Source organism: Eubalaena glacialis, chromosome 10, assembly GCF_028564815.1.
Source record: "Eubalaena glacialis isolate mEubGla1 chromosome 10, mEubGla1.1.hap2.+ XY, whole genome shotgun sequence".
Taxonomy (NCBI): domain Eukaryota; kingdom Metazoa; phylum Chordata; class Mammalia; order Artiodactyla; family Balaenidae; genus Eubalaena; species Eubalaena glacialis.
This window is the reverse complement of record NC_083725.1, coordinates 81,412,630-81,437,829: the sequence shown is the minus strand read 5'-3', so window position 1 is coordinate 81,437,829 and position 25,200 is coordinate 81,412,630. Positions and strand designations below refer to the sequence as shown.

The following is a 25,200-nucleotide window of genomic DNA, read 5'->3' as shown; positions in this document are numbered from 1 at the left end:
CATGTTAACTCTGTTGGAAGTAATGGTAATTATACTGTAATTGATATCAGTTCTCCCACATCTTTGGAAAACCATACAATTAACACATATCGCCACAGTTGGACACTATCTTTTGTCCTTTGTAATGTTGCCATGTTGGAGTACTATTTTGAATAGGGTCCTAAATATTTTCTTCTTCTTTTAAACTCATTTGAAAAATTCCAATTTTAAGATATTTTAATTTTCATGAAATGAAACATAGTTTCTAAATTTTAATTTTACGTAATCATGAAGAAAGCTTCTTTCCCAAATAATCAGACATAGTCTTGGGTTATTTTTATTTTTATTCTTTATTTGAAATGTCATTTGTGCCTTCACATGACTTTATTAGTACTTTCTATTTCCTAGAGGAGGATAACAATAGAATATGCAAAATCCTGACATCAAGGAGTTAGCTTTTTCTGAAGAGAGGCCCTCTTCTTACTAGCAATCTTTATGTTACTTTGCATTCAGACAAAAATGGGTGTATTCTGTGCTAGTACCACCATAATGAATATCAAACTAGGAACATATTTGCACCAAATTTAGATAAAACGTTTTCCCTTGATTTTACTTGCCTCTTTCCTTTGCCTTTCCCTTGCTTTGGGTCCCTTTCCTTCTATCACTTTTGCCTAAGTTGGAGATGGAATTTCAGAAGTAGCAAATAAAGGCTTTCTGGCTCAGTGTGAGCATGGTTTGGTAGGCTTGTTTGACAAATGGATTATCTTTGAGTGATTTTGTTGAGAATATGAATAATTGCTCACAATTTTTTATGACATGGCAAAGTGACTTTACTAATGTGTGCTGCAGTGTGGGTCTCAGGAGTAAAAAAGTTGAGTATCGTAGAATTGTAAGATTTCAGAGCTGGAAGAAACCATAGAGATAAGTTGGTTCAGCTCCCTCGTTTTACAGGTGGAGTAATCAGGAACTAGCATTGTTTGTAAAGAGCACATGTGATGCAGAATAGTTCAGCGGAAGGAGCAGGAGACTGGGAGTCTGCAGGCTAAGTGCTGTGAGGCTAAGTGATGTGTCCTGGATCTGTTACCAGTCAGCTGAGGGATTTGGGGTAGGCATCCTAACCTCCTTGGTCTCTGTACTCTCTGAGTGAAGAGGGCTTTACGTTTCCTTCCATCACTAAAGCCTTCTCATGCCCCCTATTTTTCTTTTTAAGATATGTGTTATTTTTGTAGAACACATATTTAATTATAGGAAAATCTCTTAGGAGATGTGATATATTTATATATCTCACAAGTTAAAACAAATACATGGTGGTAATACCTTACATTTTTTCCATTTTTTGTGTTTATGTTTCTGAGGAAAAACTCTTCAGATTTATCAGTTTGCCAGCTAAAATTGAAATAGACGGTATATTTTTGAAGAAAATATTCATTCTTGGTTTAGATAGCTTTGAATAACTTGAATAAACTGCACCTGTGTCTCCACAAACAATGTTAAAAGTATAGATTGTAAATTAAGTAGGTATCTGAAATCAAGTACCTAGATTTGAACAAACAGAATTCCCAAGAATTTTTTGGACAAACACATTTGCTTAGCTGGTCATTAATTTTATTGTGATACTCTTTGTTCATGTGATAAATGTTAGAATAATAAAGTCTTGCTGGTGGTTTAAGTGGAGATAAAATTCTCCAGTTTTTAAATCATGTATTCAATTTTAATAGGACTTTGTATAATTTTACAATGGAGCTTTTTGTGACCTTGTTACTGAAACAAATAGTTAATCAGAGAATATTCAGGAACAAATATGTATCATGCCTCTGTATAGGAATAAAAAGTTGGAAACCACATATAAGTAGGAGTTGGGCTGCCACACAACTGGATTTGCTTAAATCTGAACACTTTATAACTCTACTTGGGAGTTGCAAACTTATAAATAACCCTGCAATTGGTTAAAACTGTATTAGAACCATATGAATGAGACAGAAAGCATTTGCACTATAATCCTGATGAAACTAATTTAACTCAGTGGCTCCCAAGCCTAAAAGGGTCTCATATCTTCAGAGTTAATGCTACTTTATCATTTATCATCTGATGATCAGTGACAAGAGTCTAAGTGTATGTTACAGGAGATATACAGGATACTGTCCTTGCCAGGGGTGCGGAGAGAGAACTTGCTTAGCTTGGTGTACTCTTCAAATCCTGAGGGGCACTTGTCATACATCATTTGTGAATGTTTTTGAAAGCTCCATAAAACATATCCACAAGAAGTTCTGCAGACACTAGTCCATTTCAGCAGGCATGTACTGCATGCTTCCTCTGTGCTTATAGGATACAGTCCTAGCTGGAGGTAGAGAGGATCAAGAGCCACTTTCTCTCCCCCAAGGAACTTGTGGTCCAGTGGCATGTATCAGCCTCCTGAGAGGTGATCTGAACAGCTGTGTCAGTCTTTATTGATCCTATATCTTGCCTCAAGTATGAGTTTCTGGAATTTTGAAAACTTTTGCCTAGCCCTTACAAGTCTTTCCTCCCTTTAAGGGAGAACTTTCTCTTTTGAAGAATCCTAGCTAGCTAGCTAGCTGGCTATAGTTGTTAATAGATAGAATCACTACTAGATACTAATGGCAAAAGCTTCTAGAGTATTGTTTCTGAGGCTAGTAGGACCTCATGTCTAAAATTTGTTTCCTTATTACTTGATATTTTTTGGCCAGTGACAAGAGCCTTTTATAACACAAGAGGCAGAAGTTGCCACTGTATTAGTTTGCTAGGGCTGCCATAACAAAATACCACAGACTGTGTGGCTTAAACCACAGATATTTTTTTCTCACAATTCTGGAGTTTAAGAGTCCAAGATCAAGGTGTTGGAAGAATTGGTTTCTCCTGAGGTCTCTCTCCTTTGCTTGCAGATGGTCGCCTTCTCACTGTGTCCTCACATGGTCTTCCCTCTGTGAGCACACAGCTCTGATGTCTTTCTGTATGTCCTAATCTACACCTTTTATAAAGACACTAGTCAGTTTGGATTAGGGCTCACCCTAATGGCCTCATTTTATTTTATTTTTGTTTAATACAGGTTTATTCATTTTTCCTGTGGGTTTGAATTCAGAATTGAAGATGTTGAACTATACTGTAGACAATTTTTAAAGGTCACTTTCAAAAGTACCACTGTGAGGGTTATAATGGAAAGATCACAAATATATACCTATGGGATGAGTTAAAAAAAAAAAAAGAAAAAAAGCTGTCCTAATCCAAAGTTTTTCAGCCTTAGCTCTATTGACAGTTTATTTTTTTAATTTTTATTGGCTTATAGTTGCTTTACAATGTTGTGTTAGTTTCTGCTGTACAGCAAAGTAAATCAGTTATACGTACACATATATCCACTCTTTTTTAGATTTCCTTCCCATTTAGGTCACCACAGAGCACTGAGTAGAGTTCCCTGTTCTATACAGTAGGTTCTCATTAGTTATCTATTTTATACATAGTAGTGTATATATGTCAACCCCAATCCCCCCTTCCCCCCTTGGTAACCATAAGTTTGTTCTCTACATCTGTGACTCTATTTCTGCTTTGCAAATAAGTTCATGTGTACCATTTTTCTAGATTCCACATATAAGCGATATTATGCGATATTTGTTTTTCTCTTTCTGACTTACTTCACTCTGTATGACAATCTCTAGGTCCACCCACATCTCTGCAAATGGCACTGTTTCATTCCTTTTTATGGCTGAATAATATTCCATTGTATATATGTACCACATCTTCTTTATCCATTCCTCTGTTGATGGACATTTAGGTTGCTATACATAGAAAATCCTAAAGATGCTACCAGAAAACTACTAGAGTTCATCAATGAATTTGGTAAAGTTGCAGGATACAAAATTAATACACAAATCTCTTGCATTCCTATACACTAACAATGAAAGATTAGAGAGATTAAGGAAACAATCCCATTTACCAACGCATCAAAAAGAATAAAATACCTAGGAATAAACCTACGTAAGGAGGCAAAAGACCTGTACTCAGAAAACTATAAGATACTGATGAAAGAAATCAAAGATGATACAAACAGATGGAGAGATATACCATGTTCTTGGATTGGAAGAATCAATATTGTGAAAATGACTGTGCTACCCAAAGCAATCTACAGATTCAGTGCAATCCCTATCAAATTACCAAGGGCATTTTTTCACAGAATTAGAACAAAAAATTTTACATTTTGTGTGGAAACACAAAAGACCCTGAATAGCGAAAGAAATCTTGAGAAAGAAGACCGGAGCTGGAGGAATTAGGCTCCCTGACTTCAGACTATACTACAAAGCTACAGTAACCTCCTTTGAATTTAACTACCTCTTTAAAGACCCTATCTTCAAACACAATCACATTCTGAGGTATGAGGGGTTAGGACTTCAACACATGAATTTTAAGAGGACACAGTTCAGTGCTTAACAGCTATCTTTGCTTAGCTTGGTTATTCCCAGACTCTTGTGAAATTATTTTCTTTGGGATTACAGTACCTAAAGAACCCCCTTGATCAAATTCTTTGTCTCTGTTCATGTAGTTTCATCTGGATTATCTTCCCTAGAGATATTCTTGTTTCTCTAGAGGAATTAAACTGAAATTAATATGATTTTGTTTAACAGTTTATTCTATTGTATTCTCATAAAGTATTGACATTATGAATTAATTCCAAGAATAAATTGCTAATGATGGATTGCTCGGCAATGTAAGGGTGTGTAAGAAGAATATTTGGAAATGGTTGTGGTTGACATTTTAGGGAGTATTTTTGCAGAGCCCTTTTGAATAGTAATATATACATATATATCTATGTATAAAATAGATAACTAATGAGAACCTACTGTATAGAACAGGGAACTCTACTCAGTGCTAGGCAGACTTCCTATATTTCAGCACTAAGCCAACCCTGACCAAGAGATCACTCTATTGTTCAGCCAATTTACGTATCTTCCTTTGTATTTATCTACCTTTTAATCATCTGTATCTCAGTGTTTTCAAAAAAGATCTGAAAATTAATTTAATTTTAAAGTAAAATTAAAATGAAAAAAGAGAAGGAAATAATGTTAACAGCATTATCAGGATTTAGCAACCAAAGTGCCTAGTATGTGCCAACATCATGAGAAGCACTGACCATACGGTTGTTAAGACATGGACACCACACCTTAGAGAGTAAGTTGGGGAGACATGTACATAGATACATAAACCAATAATTTTAATGCATTTTTCTATAAACATGGTGTGGTAATGGAACAAAACAGGGGAGCTGGTGGAGGGCAGTCAACAAAGGATTTTGTCCAGAAGAAATGCTTTAATTAGGCCTAGAACGGGCTAATTATAATGTCATCAGTAAAGGAAGCGCATTCTAGAAGAGGGAATGGTGTATGCAAATATACAAGCGCATAAAATATCGTAGCTTGTTCAGGAAACTCCAAGAAACTCTATCTTCTTGGAATAGAGATAATAAACCAGAATGAGCAAGACGTAAAGCTGATGAGCAGAGAAGGAGGCAGATCCTATAAGGTTATACAAGCTGCACAGAGAAGTTTGGTTCTCCTCATGTGGATGATGGGGAGCATTTGAAGGCTTATCAGTAGAGGAAAACAAGATCCAGGTACTACATAATTACTATGGCTAAGATTTAAATTTAGTTCTAAGATGCTTTGAAGCCAAGACAAAAAGGAAAGCATATTTGGTTATATAGTTGTGTTGTTGACACAGGAGAATGGATATTGGCCTTTAGATCAGGACACCATCTTCATTAGTGTTTAGCTTTGAAATATTTAGCAAGTGCTAAATAATATCTTTAACAGAAGTGGATATTTTATGAGCTGCTTTATTTTTGCAAAGCACTCACATATATAATCTCTTATTTAATCTTCACAACCCTGCGGCATGAGCATTTTCTATTCCATTTTACAAATGAGGAAACAGGCTCAGAGAGATCACACAGTAATTAAGTTGTAGAGTTATTATTCTAAATTCACCTCAGCCAAAATATCTATCTAAATTTTGGTTAAGTGACTTAAAATATAAAAAATCCTTTTTGAGCCTCACCTATTCTCTTGTAAAACTGACAGCAATAGTAATATTTTTCCTTGTAGTATTGGTGTCAAAATTAAAGGGAAATACTCATTGGAAAGAGCCTTGCACCTAGTATATGATCAGTAAATTACACCCTTTCCTACTTCTACTCCAATACATGTATTTGTGCTACAGAAGCAAACACAGTTGGAAAACTTAGGACTTAGGAATGATTCATGAGTCCTAGCACAGTTTTGGTGTTAAGTGCATATTAAAAGGTAGACAAATTAGTAGCTTTAGCTGACAAAATGGTATTTAACAATGAGGTTCATTACCTCATTTCTCACAGCCAGAGTCTTTTTTATCGTGATGACTGACTCTGGGACCATCAAAATATCATTATGAAAGTAAATCCCAGTGCCTCCAAAGTAACTCCTTCCATAAAAAGAATCACCTTTTTAAAAGTATTTGTGGTTACTTTCCAGTGTAAAGCTTACATTTTCGATCCTTCATTAAATTACTAAATTTATAATAAAGGATGTAAAATAAAGACTAATAAAGTGATAGCTTGTTAAGTCAATAGAAAGTAAATAACGTGTGCTTAAGTACTATTTCTTGAGAATCACATCATGGCAAGATATGTCCAGAGCCAGGAATTAGAGCAAGTCTTTCAGAGTAAGGTACAGACTCTCTCTCAACATTATACTTAGCATTGTCCTGTTTAAAAATAAACAAACAGGGGGCTTCCCTGGTGGTGCAGTGGTTGAGAATCTGCCTGCCAATTCAGGGGACACGGGTTCGAGCCCTGGTCTGGGAAGATCCCACATGCCGCGGAGCAACTAGTCCCGTGAGCCACAATTACTGAGCCTGCGCGTCTGGAGCCCGTGCTCCGCAACAAGAGAGGCCGCGATAGTGAGAGGCCCGCGCACCGCGATGAAGAGTGGCCCCCGCTCGCCGCAACTAGAGAAAGCCCTCGCACGGAAACGAAGACCCAACACAGCCAAAAATAAGTAAATAAATAAATAAATAAAAATTAAAAAAAAAACAAAAAACATCTCTGTAAGTCTGATTATAAAAAAAACAGACAAACAAAAAACTTTTTATTTTTAAATGTGTACTGCTTTTTAAGCCAAGCATTTGTGGTGGGTATTGTCCTCTTTTGCCTGTGTTTTGCAAAGACTTTGCAAAGATGCAGGTGTTAAGCTGCAGAAATTCCAAGTCAGACTCAAAAATCTCTTTTTCATATTGTTATATAATTAAATTGTATTATTCTATTGTGTTCTTCTAAAATGGCTCACTTCCCTCTTTTGCAAAATATTTATGGTATTTTTCCAGATTTCCTTGTTTTGATGATTATTGCCCAAAGAGACATCATCGATACAGTGTGGAGTGTTGAGTCTAAAATCTTTTTCACAAACTTGAAATATTATAAAATTGGTAGTCCTTGTTCCTTTTGGACACACTTGTACAGGGTGTTTTGATTTATGTAGATTAATCAATTATGTGGGCTTGTAAAAACATGAAAGTATTTATGGACACTAACAGTAAATGCTACGTAAGATATATAGAAAAGGTGCAAGACACAATCCCTGGCTTGAAAAATCTTTTGATGTTGTTAGGGGAGAGTTGGAGGTGCACATGAAGCAAAGCTCAATTCTTTAATAATAGTATGTAACTAGGGACTAATTATATAAGGATGGTTAGGAATTTTTGCATATCAGAAAGTAGATCAGAGAGGTTATAGAGGTAATGGACAACTTGGACTTTTCAATATGAATAGAACTTGGCAAGGAAGAAGAGAGAAGGAAGCATCATTCTAGTGGGCATGGGGAAGAGGAAGCAGGCCTTATCATGGTATTATCATACCTGAGCAGAAGATGTATGATGGGAGAGTTGTAGGAAATTGAGTTTCAAAAGACGTGTGGGGAATAGTGTATAAAGGACCTTGAAACTCCTCCAAGTAGAGGAGTTTGGATAAAATGCAATAGAAAATAGGAAACCATGGAAGGTTTTAAATCAGAGCCATGAAGTGGAACCCTGTGAGGAGTGAGAGCAGATGGGGAGGTCAGTGTCAAGGTTCAGACAGACCAGAGAGGAGGTGCGGCAGTAATGTAGGAGTGCAGGTGTGAGGGCCTGCGCTGGGGTCGGTGATGAGGGAGGGCATGGAGGGGAAGGACCAGTGCAAGAGGCTCTGCAGAAGAAAAATCAGCAAGCCTGGAAGATTAAGTGGGCACAGAGGGGCAAGGAAAGCACTGAGACAAATAGTACCAACCAGTCGGTATTGATGTAAACAGAGGATGGGAAGGGGAGTTGTGTAAGGCGAAAGCTGCTTTTGCAGGGAAGTCTTTACTTTTGAGAAAGAGTTTTCCAGGATTGGAAAGACACTAAAGCTTGGAGCCGGGATGAAAGGGCAAACCTTCTTTTGGGTAGTATTCAACAACTCAGACATAGCGGAAACTTTAAGGGTAGGTAGTATCTCAGAATATTGTGGTGGCCTTAGAGAATTTCTATTCATAATGCATATATTTGTTATTTCTCTTAGAAAACTGCTTCAGGAATACACAGAAACATGATTGGTAGCACTGTAGTATTAATTTTCCCTGCAGAATTCCTTATTATTACAAATTTGAATGGTTTTAAAGATTCTTTAGTATTTAAATAAGTATTTTAGGACATAACAGCAAAATTCTTATTTACTCAAAAAATATTCATACCAAAATCCCCATGTAGGAGATAGGTGGTTCTAAATTTGTGATTAAATGAGCATAGAATTTTCTATTTTCTATCTTCTGTATAGCAAATAGAAGTATGATATATACAATATGTATGTATTTGTAGAAAATATTATAAAATATTTGTATAAAATATATATACTAATATTCTATGAACAGAATATTTGAGAGCTAGTGTAGAGTATACTAATTATAATGGAACTTACATGTGAAAGTAACATGAGATTTTTTTTACCCATTTTAACTGAAATATAAGTAATGGCCTCTTAGGTGTGTGTTCTGTGGTTGCTATGGATGACCTCATATTCAGACATTCTTTGGAAAAGACCTTTGAATACAGATTGGTAAAGTACCTCTCATTTAGACCACTGGAATAAAATGCACCACATCATTGTCCAGCCATGTCTGCCTGTCAAATGAAATATATTTGTTTGTAAGGCAACAAACAAAAAGCCTCTCTCAGCATGTACAATTTTCCACTTCAGTTTGTGGAAAAGAGGACCATGTTGAAATCATTTGAGGTGTGGTATAGGTTGGTCAGTCTTGGAAATCCAGAGGGAGCGTGCCCAGTGCATCGTTACCTTTCACGTGTTGTTTTTCAGGAGATGGCTGTAATCAGTCATCTCACATATGGTTTGAAAAAAGGCTTGTCTCACTGGCAAGCAAACTGTTATTTAAGTACACAATCCACTCTACTACTGAAACAGTTTTGCCAAACTTATCCAAGTATTCTCACATGCTTAAAGATGGTATAAATATCATTTATTGCTAGCAGTTTTCTTCAGACTATAGGGAATGTCTTCCTGCTGCCTGCTCTAAGTGTCCCAGTTTACATTATGGCCTTTACTGCCTCTGTTTGATGGAGTGATCAGTAAAAATTTAATGACACTATAAAATAATAAAAATGTCATTAATTTACCACGGATCTTGGATGCAGTGGTTGTAAAGTTACATTAATAAACAGAATATTTTTTTACAACAAAAAGCATTGTTACGTGGGAACATATAAATAACACACATAAATTTAAGAGCAATTTTACTGTTAGCACACACATTATTATGGAATAGCCAGTAAGTGTATAAAACATAGTATATAAAATTTTATTAAAATATACTGTGCACATCAAAAATTCAGCTTTTATCTAAGTGCAAAGAAAAGCCATTATTATGTGCTTACTGTTTCATTGCTGTTCTTTCCCCATATCACAATTTTACATTTGTTGCCAGTAAGAGGGAGTTGATTTTTTTTCCTAGGTGAAAATAAACCTCTGTTTTTTTAGTTATCCCAAATTCATTCTCTCTCTCCACCGATGCAAATACAGAAATGATCAATCTTGCCATGGTAGGGAGGGAAAAGTTGCTAATTTAATGCAAAGTTAAAAATAATGCCTGAGGAGTTGAATGGTTTGTTCAGTGACACTGGAAATAAGGGATAATAATGCAGCAGTCTATCTGTCACCAGTGAGGCTGCCCCGTCATTGACTCTGATAATATGTGAAGATGATGAATGCTACCGTCTTGTGGCTTGTAACATTTAACATTCATCAGCTCTCACTAAAGGGGGCTTTATCATTTAAATATCTTATTTAATATGCAACATCTACCTCATACATCATAATTTCAAAGCACTTAGAGAGCCAACAGTCCTACAACACAGCAGAGCTGACTTTAATTTTTTTCAATAACTTTTATGTTGCCTGCATGTTTGTGACTGACAGTGCATAAGTAAGTGTCTGATCACATCACTGCATGTAAAACGCACATTTCACTGTCATCATGAAGACTGGGAAGTTTTCCTGCTTGGAGGGGTTGAGATTAAAATTAGCATTGAGGTGTTTTGTTTATATCTCCAAAGTATTTACTTGCGAGCTATGTAATTTGTGAGAGCTAGTTCAAGTGCATGGAAAACTTGTAGTTAAGAGCTTGCCACCCACTGTCTATGTTTTCCATATCGGGGCATACCCATTGGCACTTAATGGCCAGAAGTTGAGGGCCTCTTGGAACTAAAGTATCTTTGAACTTCTCTCTGTGCCTCTGTCCACATTCTGTATTTACTAGGCTCATATTCAACCTCACTGGTAAGATCTTTGCTTAGCTCAGCTGCCCAGAGCTAACCTGTAGACATCAGACCCTCTTATCTTATGGTTATGTGGCTGGCAAATAAATATTCTGAGCTATTCTTTGAAGAAAAGAAGGAAATCTTCTGGGAGACTAGGTAGAAATTTATAGGAAAGGGCATGGCTTTACAGGGTCCTTCTTTAATCTCAAACACAAGTGCTTAATATTACCAAATATAAAATGCAGCCCACTGCCCAAAACAATTTTTATCATTGATTTATTTTCTGCCTATTTAGCCAGTGTTTCATGGGATATTCTTCCTCGACTTCTACTCTGTCAAAATATTGATATTTTATAAGGAAAGTATCTCTGCAGAATAATTTTTTTTTCAATGAAGTCAGAAAAATGTATGACTTCAAAGACACTGTGAATGTGTTGTTGAATGTTCTGAATGTTTTTGGTTATGATTAAAAACAAGCTGATACTACTGAATTGTGAGTGCACTTCACTTTTTATAAAAGAAAAGGTATTATCATCATGTAAGCTTTGTTGTCTTAGGATTTTACAAACCATGGCATGTAATTTTCCCTCTTCTCCTTCCTTGTCAAAATATTGATATTCTTTCAGGAACTTTATTTATTTTTTTTACTGAGAATATTTTCCGGTAAAATCAAAGAGAATGAATGACTAGAAAGATACTTGAAATATGCATATTGATAGGTAGCACAGTCTGTTGATTTTCAGAGAAAGTTGTTTTTCCCCCCATGAAAATACAGATAAAGGCTGTTCTTCCAAGAAGATTGCAGGTGTCACATCAAAACTCCTTCTGCGTTTAACATAGGGAAAGCATTCACATGCAAATATTTGAAATGCGAAACAATGTGATAAAACAAAGGTTGAATATTTTGCTTTCCCTGGTACTGCTTATTTTCACTTTAATTCTTTTTCTTTACATCATGGCAACCAAAAGTGCTACTCAAAAATAGAAATTGGCTGATTAAAAACAGCTGTCCTCCCCCCTACAATGTGTGAAACTCTCGTCTGGCTTGTGGTTGCTCTTTGTTGTGGCCTGCATCTGGGTTAATTTGTTCTTGTGCAGCGGCAGTGTCACATAAGAAGATATTGGGGAACCATACCTAATTTGCTTTTTATTTTCACTCTGTTTTTTATAAGTGTGGTGTTTCAGAGGTTTCCCCACATACCGCTATTGTAACTAGTTAGTATTACCCAGTTGGGGAAATTCATGATTATAATTTTGTTGCAGTCTTTCATAGAAATGTTGCTAGATTAAAGCAAGGTTTATACTGTGTTTTCTTCCAACACAGATTTCAACGTATTCCATGATGAAGGGGAACTGGAAGACTTCCTGCACAATTTGACTGATGGGAATTAATTATAGAAATATAATGATATTCAAAAATAATCATATTAGAAAGCACAAATGTAGTGAGACTGTACAAATGAGACACAGCCTCTATCAAGTAATTGTATGTTTGCTCTTTAAGAATATTTCCAAGTTTCTAAACATCTTACAGAAGAGAACACTCAGAGTGTTTCCATCTAATGCCGAACATGCCTAGTACAGAACTAGGTCATTGAACAATAGACTGAACAGCAATCAGCACTCTACTGCTGCATAATGCATTAAGTATAACATGCAGAAACCATTCCCGGAGCTGGAAGCCGCTATTTCATGTCTGTAAATTCAAGCTGACATGACATTTAATATTGTTTCATAGTAATGAACAACAAGGTTTCATTCATTCATAAGCACAACACAAAGCCAAGTTTGAGTCTGGAGAGTAGCAAGGAGGAGAGAAGGGGACACGTGCTGTGTTTCTGCAGACAGGAGCACCATGTTAATTATGATCAATGAGCCCTCTGCTACTGATCCAGAGAGCTACAGGAGGAGAGTTCACTGTGACGTTTCAGACTCCTGATCCTAGAAGAACAGGTTAACAATTAAAACATCTTTGTGTTTCCCTACTATAATGGCAAGAGTGTTTAACTTTCCTGACTCAAGGCCTGGCTAGGAGTAATGTTCTCCTTTTCACTTACCAGGAAGTTACAGTTCGAACTCCTCAGCAAAATAATAGTATCAATGCCATCATCTAGTCTGCCTGCTTTGAAATATTTGTTTTTGAACTCTTCTTGCCTAAAATTCTGATTCGTATTTTTCCAGGAGTACCAATGCAAACTATGATCTCTAAAAAAGAAAATTCCTCTCCCATTGAATAACAGTATATTTTAATGGAAACTGATCTTTCAAATTTTGCAGTTTTGGCTCACACCTTTCATTTGCATTCCTTTTAGAATACTGGAGCAAATCCAACAGAGAGATGTGCAGTACAGCCCTGGCAGGTTACCTGCCACAGATTTCCTTTCCTTATAGGTACTATGGTTTAGGTGCTGTCAACACTGTCAGTGCCATAAACAGGCTTTAGTGGAATCTTCCTGAAAAGTTTTCTGAGCTCAAGTTGGTCAGAAATGATGTTTGTAAATCCAAGTTTTGTCCGTTAAGAAAGATAGAAACTGGAAGGAAAAAGTGGCTGCTTTGGAAGCTAGTATAAGTCTCTGATTATTCTTTCCTCTAGGAAAGAACACGCTTTGAAAATTTGGGGCCCCAGTTAACAGGAAAGTCAAGTGAAGATGGAAAGCTGGGCCCAGGTGTCATCGATCTTACTCGGCCAGAAGATGCAGAGGGTGAGTGGCTTTTCTGTTCCGCTGCTCTGTGTGTTTCTAGAGGTATGCCTGAGGGAGATGTAGGATCTTCATGGTCTTTCTTGGGAGTCACCAGATCAATTTTCTTGGCAAATCAGAAGAAATGTTAGGCTTCATTATATGTTATAGTTGAGGACTTTGAAATTCAGCTAGATTGTATGTTACTGAACACATAGCAATCCAAATACTTCAAGGTGCCATTTTAAAGTTTTAAAAGAACCCTCTACATTTCAATGGACAACAGAATTCTGTGTTTCATCCACCTCACGACATCCTTATAAAAAAAAAAAAAAAGGGCAAACATACAAAGGAGGATTTTTTACCCCCAAATCAAGTGATTCCCAGGTGTAATCAAACCATTTTGGAAACTAAATTATAGTTTGAAGCAGATCTAGCATAAAATTAATAATTGCTTGGGCAAGGCCCAGCCTGTCTGGGTACTAACCGTTGTAAAGTCTTTTGAAAGTCTGGATGGAAAAGACTAGCTTTACTCTCAATGTGTTTACCCACAGCACTATCAATGCCTGTCCGCTCCTCTTCCTTTTCTGTTTGTTTGTTTTAAATGCACAAGCAGCAAAACAGCGGAGATTGCTCCCCAGAGGCTGGGTACAATCTAGGAGTTAGGTCAGCACTTTAGTAGTAGCGTCGCCTGGTTATTTACTGTGTCATCCCAGAGTAGGGACTGGTTTTCCCGTTAGCTGTTGCTGTGTCAGAATCCCTCCCACCAGTCAGGGAAGATTAATTTGTTCTCTTTAGAGTAACACAATACTTCATCCATCTCAGGTCCCAGCTAAAGTCCTTTAGCTTGAGGGGAAAAATCTTACTATTATCCCTTTTACTGGCAGGATTCCTTCCAGGACCCTAATCCCTTGAAAACACATGAAGACATTTCATAGCAGCATCTGAACTGAGCATGGCTTCTAGTGATAGCTTGGGGCCATCCGAGGCAGTTCAGAAATCCCTGGCATGAGCACTAATAGATGGGTAGTATCAGCCATTAGGAAGTACTTCAGAGAGTTTTCAGAAGGCAGGTTTTTCATGCCAGTGGGAGAGACTAATGCTTAATGATAGTCCTGGGGACAAGGTGTTAAAATAAACTCTGATTGGTATGTGCATGTGTGAGGGGAGTGGGGAAGGAAGGGAAGCGAAGGGAAGAGGAAAAGGAAGAGGAAGAGGAACAGGAGCAGGAAAGGAGGAATAAAGAGGACTCTGAACCAGAAATATACTCACTGTCTTCCATGAAGAAGGTGTACTGAGAGCACGGTGACACTGACATTTTTATAGGCACTTAGAAGTACATGATTTTCCCCTGGTGAGGATTGAGGTTCTGTGGTCTAGGGAACTAGTTATTCAGGTGTGGCACATCTCAATTTTGTTGGAAGATGGTACTACAGAGTACCTAAACCTTTGACCAGACACAGTGAAATAATACTTTTCATCACTTTGGAGTATTCAGTCTGTTAATTTTTCCGTAGACTAGGAGTTACAGAGTTCCATTGCCTTATCCTTGTTCTAACAGAGTTTTCTTAATCTGTCATTCAGCTTTCTTCACTTACTTCTTAACTGTACAATAGGTATAAAGTCATTTGCCTCTCAGTAATACTAATAATCTAGTTGATATCATGTGCTTGGTAAGTTAAAAATCATGGTCAGAGTTATTAAGCATTATGAAAAGAAAAAGTGAAAAGCTTAACTGTAGAGAAACATACTGTATAGAAAAATCTGTGGAACTTCCATTCAGTATCCAGATTGTCTGGATTCAAACCAATTTCCTAGTTACTTTGCTTTTTTTAGGCAAACATTTATCAAGCATTTATATGCCAGAGAATATGCTAAGCTTTTAACACATGTTTTCTCATTTAAATCATATACAACTCTGTAAAGAAGGTATTTTTTTTTCCATTTTACGGATGAGAAAATTAAGGCTGAGAATAGTTAAGTAACTTGCCTCAGGTCACATAGCTAGTAAGGGTAGAGCTGAGAGTTGATCCCAGGCAGCCTGGCTCCAGAACCCAGGCCATTAAGTACTGCGCTATCCTGCACCCCCTGTATATACAGATACAGAAGTGGTGCCTTCATTTTTCTGAACAAACTCCTTGTGACCTTCCTCAGTATGGCCCATTTCCTCTCCCCTAAATATAGCAAGTCATGCCATGCCCCAGCTCTCGTGTTACTCTGTCACACATAGCAGCAATGCCTGATGAGTGTAATAGTAGAAGGGCTGTAGTGGCCCAGGAGCTTAAGGAGCGTGTGAAAACCTCCCTTCAGAAGCTTGCCCAGAGTTGCCATTGAGACCTCGTGTGCTTTTGGGGGACTGTGAGTTCATGAATGGAGTCAAGTTACCTGCTCTAAAACCGACAGAAGTGCAGTGGCTTTGTGAGGGCTGCTGGGATGCGTAGCAGCCTTCTGCTGACTTCAGGATATTTCCTGGCATCTGTTCAAGCGTAAGCTGATTGCAAAGCCTGCTGGAGTTGCAGTTCATATTAAAGTCAGAGTAGATAACAGGTACACATAATACTTTCTCCCCTTTGCTCCTCCATATTTCCCTTAAGAGGAAGAGTAAGAAGGAAATGAAGTGAAAGAATACCTAAAAAATTTATTCACTCCTTCAGTCAGTCTTGGTCTAAAAACAAACAAACAAACAAACAGACAAACATTTCTTGAGTGCCTGTTCTGTGTGCCGGTCCCTGAACTAGACACTGGATAAACCAAAGGAAGCAAAACAAATATGTTCCTGACCTCTTGGAACTTAAAGTCTAGTGAAGAAAGACAGAAGATTAAAAGGGTAATGCATACATAGATACATGAGAGATATAATTATCACTGAGAAAAGTACTAAGAAGATCAAGACTTCTTTGTTCCCCACAGAGGTTCAGAGCGAAAGCTACTTAGGTAAGCTCCATTGGCAGGTAAGTTTTGTAGCTCTCACCCAGGATGTCATCCCTTCTTAGTCCACACATGATCATCTCCATGTTTCCTCTGGCTTTGGACCAGTTAAAATATTTTTCCAGCTTTATTGACATATAATTGACATATAACATTGGTGCATATTTAAGGTGTACAATGTGATGATTTGATACACATATATATTGGGAAATGATTACCATAATAAGGTTAGTTAACACCTCTGCACCTCACAGATTACCTTTTTCTGGTGAGAAAATTTAAAAACTACTCTGTTAACAACTTTCAAGTATATAAGACAATATTTTTAACTGTAGTCACCCTGCTGTATATTAGATCCCCAGAGCTTATTCATCTTTATAACTGGAAGTTTGTTCTCTTTGACCGACATCTCCCCATCTCCCCCACCGTCTAGTCCCTGGAAACCACCATTGTACTCTCTGTTTCTATGACTTCAGGCTTTTTAGATTCCGCATATGTGTGAAATCATATAGTATTTGTCTTTCTCTGTCTGACTTCACTTAGCGTAATGCCTTCAAGGTCATCCATGTTGTTGCAAATGGCAGGGTTTCCTTCTTCCTTTTTATGGATGAATAATAATTTTATCACATTCAAAATATGTATATATAACTATATAACATATTATGTAATATATGTAATACATAATATCATTTATCACGTGAATTTATATATATGTATATATAAAACAGTCTCTTTATCCATTCATCTGCTGATGTATACTTAGGTTGTTTTCTGTGTCTTGGCTATTGTGAATAATGCATAATGGCAGCTTTAAGGGGCTATGCCCTTCTTCTACTTGCACCCCATTCTCCTGTGTGGCTTCTGAAGTGACTAAAGTAAGCCTGGCTTTCCAGGAAAATGTCTGCTGCCAGTTGCGAAAATGCCAATATCACTTAGTAAGCAACTTGTAGGCCTACTTCATAGCTTTGAACATGGAAGCAGCAAGGGAAAGGTCACCAAAAGAGGCAGCTGTGCGTGTGTATTAACCACTCATCAAAATCAAATGACAAAACCGTAAGCCAGGAAAACAGAAATTAAAAATATAAAAGGCAAATGTCTTCAAAATTTTATTTTTAAAGTCCAGCTGTTATTTGGCTTGAATATGACAAGACAGCATTTCTTGTTCACCATGATATTTATAAAACTACAAATTCATCGGTGCTGGGGGCTTAGGAAACATGTTTAAGGTCTTGTTATACTTTGGAGCATTTGTTGGCTTTATATGTATTGAGCGCACAAAAGTTGTTAGCTCCTGTGTAGGGCATGTAAGGAAGAGAGGACTCAATTAATTGAGTCTGTCACCATGTATTAAGAATGACGAACAGATGTTTAACTTTTTATGGACTTTTCATATGGCGTTTCCCCTCTCCTTGTTCTCCTTAGGCAAGAGTGCAATTCTTATCCCAACTCCCCTAATTTCAGGGTTGCAAAGTATAGTAGAAAGGGCTCTGGTCTGGTTATTGGGAAATTTGGATTAAAGTTCCTTTGCTAAACGAAGGCAAATAAGTGACGAGTGCCCCTGGGCTTAACTTTATCTTTTAAAAGAGGTATGTTGGATTCCATTATCTCTAGGGTCCCCTCCAAATGCAAGATTGTTATTAGGGTCTTCATGAAACATAGAGTGTGTTTCTTACAAGAAAGGTGATCTATCCACAATAGCTTTCACTTGGTTTTTTCTTCAGGGGAATAAAAGAGGAGACCAATACCATTGAGAGTATATTTGTACCACTTGCTGAATCGAATTTTCAAGTCTTTGATCTTTTCTTTTTATTAATGAGAATGATCTTTTTATTAATGAGAAGATCTCTCCAGTAGCATTTCCCAATTACCTTTCACAGATGCCCCCCCCCCTTCTTCTTCTTTTCCCCACAGCAACGATAGTTGTAGCCTGCCTTATTTTTTATATTCTCTCCATCCTGTTTCTTCTCTCTCACACACCTGGGGCCTCTAAAGGGACACTTTCTTTTTTTATGTTTTTCAGAATAGTTTGGGTAAGAAAACATTCTTCTAACACCTCTTTTAATTCTCAAATTCAATTATTGTGTCCCAGCGTCAGAGGGAGGCAACACCTCATTTTTTTTTGTTTTGTTTTGTTTTGTTTTTTCACACCTCATTTTGAAGTGGAGCATAGTGGAATATGAGCTCTAAAAGGGATGAGCTCTGAAAGTGATTACCATTAGGCAGGCTTTTGGACCCTGGGTTGGAACTGTAATGATGTGCTGTCCTCCATGTATTAAAAACTTGCATTGCTTTGAATGGAAATGGATATGTGCACCAAGAATAACCCCTTTTAGAACTGTTGCTCTCAGGTTCTCAGATTTGCTTAGAAAGGTTTTATAGATTTGTACTGAATTTGTGAATTGGATCCCAGCCAAGATGGCCTTAACCCTTCTGAAAGCTTCATTTTTTTGGTGAACTTCTGATTGCTTCTAAGTTTTAAATCTTAGGATAGCTTTATTATTGTCAACTTAAGCTCTCTGTTTATAGACAAATAACAGGGACTGCAACTTTTCCTCTTTTTCCTTAAAAAATGCACCACTTAATGTGAATGTCTTCTCCTAAAAATCCTGCTTACCCTTTGATCCATACTCTGGGAAATCTTTGAAGCTTTTCGCATTTCCTTTCCCCTCCCTGGATCCTTACTCCTGGTAGAAAAGGAAGATTGACTTGATGATACACGGCTCATTCAAGGCAGCAGAGGCAAGCTGTAGTATAATCTGGGGAGGGATTTAAAGGCTACATCTGCTTACACTTTGGAATGTAAAGGTCATTATTTGTTCAAGCCCACCAGAATACAGTGCTTCACATCACAACATTTAGATTCGCAGAACTGGAATAAAGGAGAGACACGTAATCAAATTTACAATTCCATCCAAGAAATCCCTTTTTATATCCCTGACAAGTAGTCATCTAATGTCTGTTCGAATGCCTCTAATAGTCTCATGACAGAAAACTGACTACTTCTTGAGCAGCTCATTCCGGTTCTAATTTTTAATTCTTTGTCATTTGTCTTTGCTTCCTTATAACTTCTACTCATTGGTTCTAGTCTGACTTTTGGATTCCAACAAGATAAAGCTTACCATTTCTCCACGTGACACCCCTTCAGATATTTCCTCAAGGGTTAGGAAACTTAAATTCCAGTTGTTCTACCCTAAGCAAGTCAATTTCTTTCCCTGAATTTTCTCAACTGTAGGTGAGGAAGTTGGTGTAGATGATTTCTGGTTTTTAAACTCTTATCTTACTGCCGTACAATTGAAATCATTCACCTTTCAGTCAACTAGAAAGTAACAAGTGTAAATTAGGGACCACACCGTCTTTAAAATAAGTGAAATTATTATTGAAATATATCAGAGATGAGATGTCTTTGTCCAAGAAGGTATCCAGGTACTAGATTGTACACCAAGAATAAAAGATGGGGAATTATACATATTAAAATAAAAGACCCAGGGAAATCCAGAGGGAGCACCAACCAGAGCTTTGCTGTGGGCTTATGGGTCTGGCCTTCCATAGCTGCCTAAAATAGCATTTCCAGGCATCTCAGAAAAATGAATAGGCAAAGCAGTCTGTATGGAACCAGCAGGCTGAGGTCTGAGGCCAGGATGGGTGGCCAGGGAGACCCCAGACATGGTGAAAACTGAGTAACAGCCACACAGGCTGGGAGATAAGAAGAGTTCAAAAAGCCCTTGGCTCTAGACTAACTCTGTGGTATCACAAAAATGTATTTTACTGTGGATATAAACAGTTTTAGAGGATCCTGTGCACCAGTTTATATCAGCACTATATATAAAGTGCAGCTCTCTTAAACAAGCAAATAAACTTCTCTTAAAGAAATATATTTTCTGTGTCTTAAAAGCTCCCAAATAACTTTTAATGTTGGTAGAAAACAATTTCCATTGAACTTTCCAAGTGATGGATAGTCCTGATGGGATAAGAGAGTGAAATGTCAAGATTCTTGTATAACTCCATCCCCTAATACTCCATAAAGGGAATTCAACCTGCTTCTTAGAGTTGCTTAAGCTAGAAAGCCCAGTCAAAGACCCAGCCTCCCTTTAGTGAGGAGCCTAGCCCTGTCCAAGAGCTGGTTTCTCATTGGGCTGCCTTCTCTAAAGAGGTATCATTGACAGTGTCACCACACACACAAAATTATCTGGTTTTCTGACTGAATACCCTCTGTTCTGGGGAAGAAATGCTTGTCTATGCCATTACTGAATCACACAGAAGTGCTCCCCCATCTTGCTGTAGCAACTGGGTGACAAAAGATTTAATGCTATCTACCATGAAAATTAGACCCAAGACAAGAACAGCCGGCACATGTTCCCAATGGGACTGCAAAATCAGTCTATGGTTCCTCAGCAGTATATATGTCTGCTTCATATAAACCAACATATTAGAATAAACGCTGGCTGATAGAGGTCTATCTGCCATGTCTGGACTAACTGTGTAGTGACTGTTGAGGTGTGGACCTTGTCTAGTTCCCTGTCCCTAGAATCCTCTTCTCTTGGCAGCAAGAGCCACTTGACTTCCCATCTGCAGGCTGTAGAATTCAGCCCAACCTTAGGCTGGTGGAATTTAAAGAGTCTCAGGCCAATTTGGTGGGCTCTTTAAATTCTCTCTGCTTAAGGTCAAGACCAAACTTGAGAACAACCTTTTTTTTCCTTCTTTTCCTTTCCTTCTTTTCAAGTTCTGATATCTGTGCTTCTAACTTATTCACAAAATTCAATAACCGACCAGCTCTCCCCTATTTTCTGTTACTGACTTCCCTATCTTTTTTTTCTTTAACTAAGAAATTCTTATCTTTGAATATCTCCTTCTTTTAGATACACTGTCTCATTTTACTCTATCACTGTTTGTTCACAGACACTATCTGTCATTTCATCCTCTTTAGAGGTGGTTGTCTGTAGACTGAGCCACCAGTTCTGATAGCCAGGTCTTTCCAAACAGGATCTATCCCTACTCAGAGTCCCCCAGTCTTTAGTTTTACCCACATGTTCAAGTTATAATTTACCAATTATCTCTTATGTACATAGCACTGTTACGAGCACAGAGAGAAGGATTTTTTAAAAGATGGACTATGCTGTATTCTTCAAGAGCTAGTAATGTAGTTGGGATAATAATATTAGCATACACAGAAAGCAGAACAACCTAAGGTGTTATATGTTATAGTACATCATTAGAGAAACAGAAAAGAGTGCTATTTAGAAGAGGAACCTACAGTGCTTTGTTGACAGCCATGATTCTGGAAGGTCTGATAGAAATATAGCTGGAGATAAGCCTAGGTTTGGAAAAACAAAGAGAAGGAGAAGAACTTTCAGTTGAGGGAATAATCCAAGCAGACACAGAAATGGTAAAGTACACGGACATTCACAAGGAGGTTCCAGAAAGGAAGAGTCACTACTCATCTCTGTGTTCTCCACCAAGCCCAATACAAAGCTTTCCACATATTTATACTCAGTGATTATTTGTTGAATTGAATATGTTATAAAAATAGCTGGGTTCCATATTGTGGAGGGCCTTGAGGGTCAGGCTGAGGAATTTGGACTTTGCTACCAACTAAAAAGGCATTAAACTTTAGTTGTTCAAGATTGACTTAGATTATGTATAGAGGTTAAAAATAATGGAAAAGCAGAAATTAGGTTGGTCTTGGTGGTCTGTTAGTCTCTTTATTCCTCTGTTCTCTTTAATGTCCTTTCAGAGGGGCTATTCAATGGCTGTCTTTTCATATTACATCATGGGAGAGCTGAGTAGGTGTTAGGAGGGTTTTTATTCAAGTCATTTTAAAAATACCTCTTTTCCTCCTGGGTATAATACTCATTTACATATGATTTCACTTTGTCTGCTGTGACTATTCGATGCCTTACAGATCAGTCTTGTACTTTTGCCTCTCGCTAGAGGAGAGTGATCTTTTTTAAATGATTTTGTTCAGTGGATATTTACCCTTAGACATGATGTCCCAAATTAGGTCATGGTACCAGAGGGAAGAGATTGTGTAAGAACCCATCGATATTTGTGTTATACTGTAAACTGTTACATTTAGGAGTAGGCTGTAAAAAGTAACTCTGAACTAAAACTTAATATCCCAAGTCACAGCCCTGGAGAGAAGAATTTCATAAGCAGTATATTCAACCATTTAAAATTTTTACTAAAAATGAAAATTGCACCTTACTGGCTTATGTATATTTACTTTCATGGCAGAGAAATCACTTCATGCTTCTTCAATATACGCTGACTTTTCACTGGGAAGGTTGATCCTGCATGAGGACAAAATGAGAAATGATAACAGCAGCTATTCCATGCTGCAGAGTCACAGAACTGCTGGTAGAGGAGAAAGGAAAAACAATTGTCAAATGTCCCTGAAACTTCCCTGCCCTTTATTTATTATACAGTCAGTAATCCTAATTCTTTGTTATTCCAGTGAGTCCTTTATAAAAACCTGATCTATAAGTTCTCAAGATAATGGTTTCTTCTTTTTTTTTCTTTTTTTCTGGCTTGGACTGAGCAGCATAGTCTGGTTACAGGCCCCACAGGTGGGAACTGGGGAGGTGTGAGATGGTCTTTTTGATTGTGTCTTAATGCATATTCGATACATTTTAGTTCTGTATCATAGGGACACTCTTGAAATATATTTTTAGCTTTGGGTCAGAAAAGAGGCTCCATTAAGTAGTAAATTGCACTCTCCAGCTAAGGGCTCATTTTATAACTACACTGAAGGACAGGACTGTGCAGTATAGGAAGTATCACCCAGGTATGGGGAAAGACTAGAAAGGGAACAAATATGAGTTAAGCACCTGCTATGTTCCTGGTACTAGAATAGACATTCTACTACTTCTACTGCCATTACTACTGCTATTTCTAAAGACAGCTACTGCTTAATGAGTGGGTACTGGGTTCCAGTCACTGCTAAGAAATTTATGTTCCCACTTAATCCTCACAAGGATCCAGACAAGCAGAAATTATTAGCTCTCTTTTATAAGGAGATGAAACTGTAGTTTAGAGAAGGGAAATAATTTACCCAAGGTTACCTAGGAAAGATCAAATCAAAATTCAAACCCACATCTGTCTAACTACATAGCATCTGAGCCACACTGACTCCCATTTTTCTCCAAGATGAGCTGATTCAGTTGGTTGCCTTTGTTGAAGTAGTTTTTTCCTGTCGGTTTTCATTAAAAAGCAGAAAAATTTAATGAGAAATAGAAACCTGTGAAAGTTGTTTTTTTTTTTTCAATCTTTCAAACCACACAAATATTAAGTACCTTTCAAATACTTTCACCAGATTCTCAGGGCAAAGAAGTTTTGATAGACTACAAAATTGAGTTGACTACCCCAAATCCTTGTGCCCTCTCCTTCTAATACTGTCTATTTCCATATCCCTAACCTTAAAAAAATTAGTTTCTACTGCACCTGTGATCTGCATCTCTCATTCTAGTAAAAGGCAGATTCCCTGGGACAAATTAATTTTAAATTTAATTAATTAATTAAATAATTAATTAAATAAATTGTTAATTAATTTTGTTAAGAGTTTTTAATCTAAGTCTGGATACCATTGAAACAATTCAGCTGACCATTTTAGAAATTTACTTTGATGGCAAGTGTGAAACTTTGGGAATAGTTACATTTGAGTTCATTGTGATTTTGCCGTTTACTAACTATGAGATTTGGGCAATTTAACCTCTCTAACCTCAGACGTGGATTAGATGATCTTTAATATCCCTCTCATGTTAAAATTCTCTAATTCTATGAGCATGTTTTATCCATTTCATGTTGACTCTATCTAGGGAAGGTCCCATCATATGCCTATTTGAATATATGCTTCAGTTGTATATATTTACACAAACCCGAGAGCATTAGAATAGCTTTCAGATTTAATATTTCCAAAAAGCTCCGACTTGCCTTATCATCCTTTCAGGATTTCCCCGGAAGTGGGAGGCCAGGATTTCAGATTTGTACAGTGTGGAAAGTCAATAAAAGAAGTAAGATTAGAACCAATGATCTCTGACTTCCAAACAACTGTGGGTACATTTTCCCATTAAAGCCATTTTTATTTTGTAGAGGGTTCAAGTAAGGCAAAGTACTTAACAGAATGTAAGAAATAAATGGGATTTATACAAAATCTGATTTCAGAAATTCCCAGGTTCTAATGCAACATGTAGACATCTGAATCTCACTCTAAAATTTTCACTGTCGAAGATGTCAAATGCTCTCTGCTATGACATTTGAGTACTTACCTTATGCCAGCTTATGCACCAGACCCTAGCGAAGCAGTTATGAATAAGACACAGTGTTGTTCCTGCCCTTTTAAGGTGCATAGTCTAGTGAAGAAGGTGGGCAGATACAACTGGCAATTTGGATAAAATATAGTAAATGTAAGATAGAGGCAGGCACAGGGTGCTGTGGGAGCCTAAAATACTTAGCCCAACCTGACAAACCGGGTAAGACTGTCTGGGCAAGATGATCCCTGACATGAGTCAAAGAATGAGTTGATTGCAAGATGGAGAGGAAATTCCAGGAAAAGGGAAAGCATGGACTCCTAGTATAAAACAACATGGTATATAGAGAACCGGAAGTAGTTCAGTATTATAAAGCAAAAAATTTTCAAGTAGAGTAGCTAGAGATGAAACTGGAGACATAGTAGAGAGCCAGGTCATGGAGAGCCTTGAATACCATACTAAGGAGTTTGGACTTCATCTTTTGGGCATTAGGGAGCCATTGAAGACTTTAATATAGGAGTGCTCTGGTCAGAATTGCATTTGTGATGGATTAC

The 25,200-nt window shown here is 37.4% G+C and overlaps 1 protein-coding gene across 18 annotated transcripts in view; it reads left to right on the top strand.

The window, feature by feature from the left end:
* Nucleotides 1–25,200, top strand: part of SOX6 (SRY-box transcription factor 6) — a 537,504-nt gene that overhangs the window by 485,032 nt on the left and 27,272 nt on the right. For all 18 annotated transcript variants that reach the window (XM_061201489.1, XM_061201492.1, XM_061201488.1 and 15 more), the window contains one exon: nt 13,391–13,499. In XM_061201489.1, the coding sequence (XP_061057472.1) occupies nt 13,391–13,499 (109 nt within the window). The remainder of the gene's footprint in view (nt 1–13,390; nt 13,500–25,200) is intronic.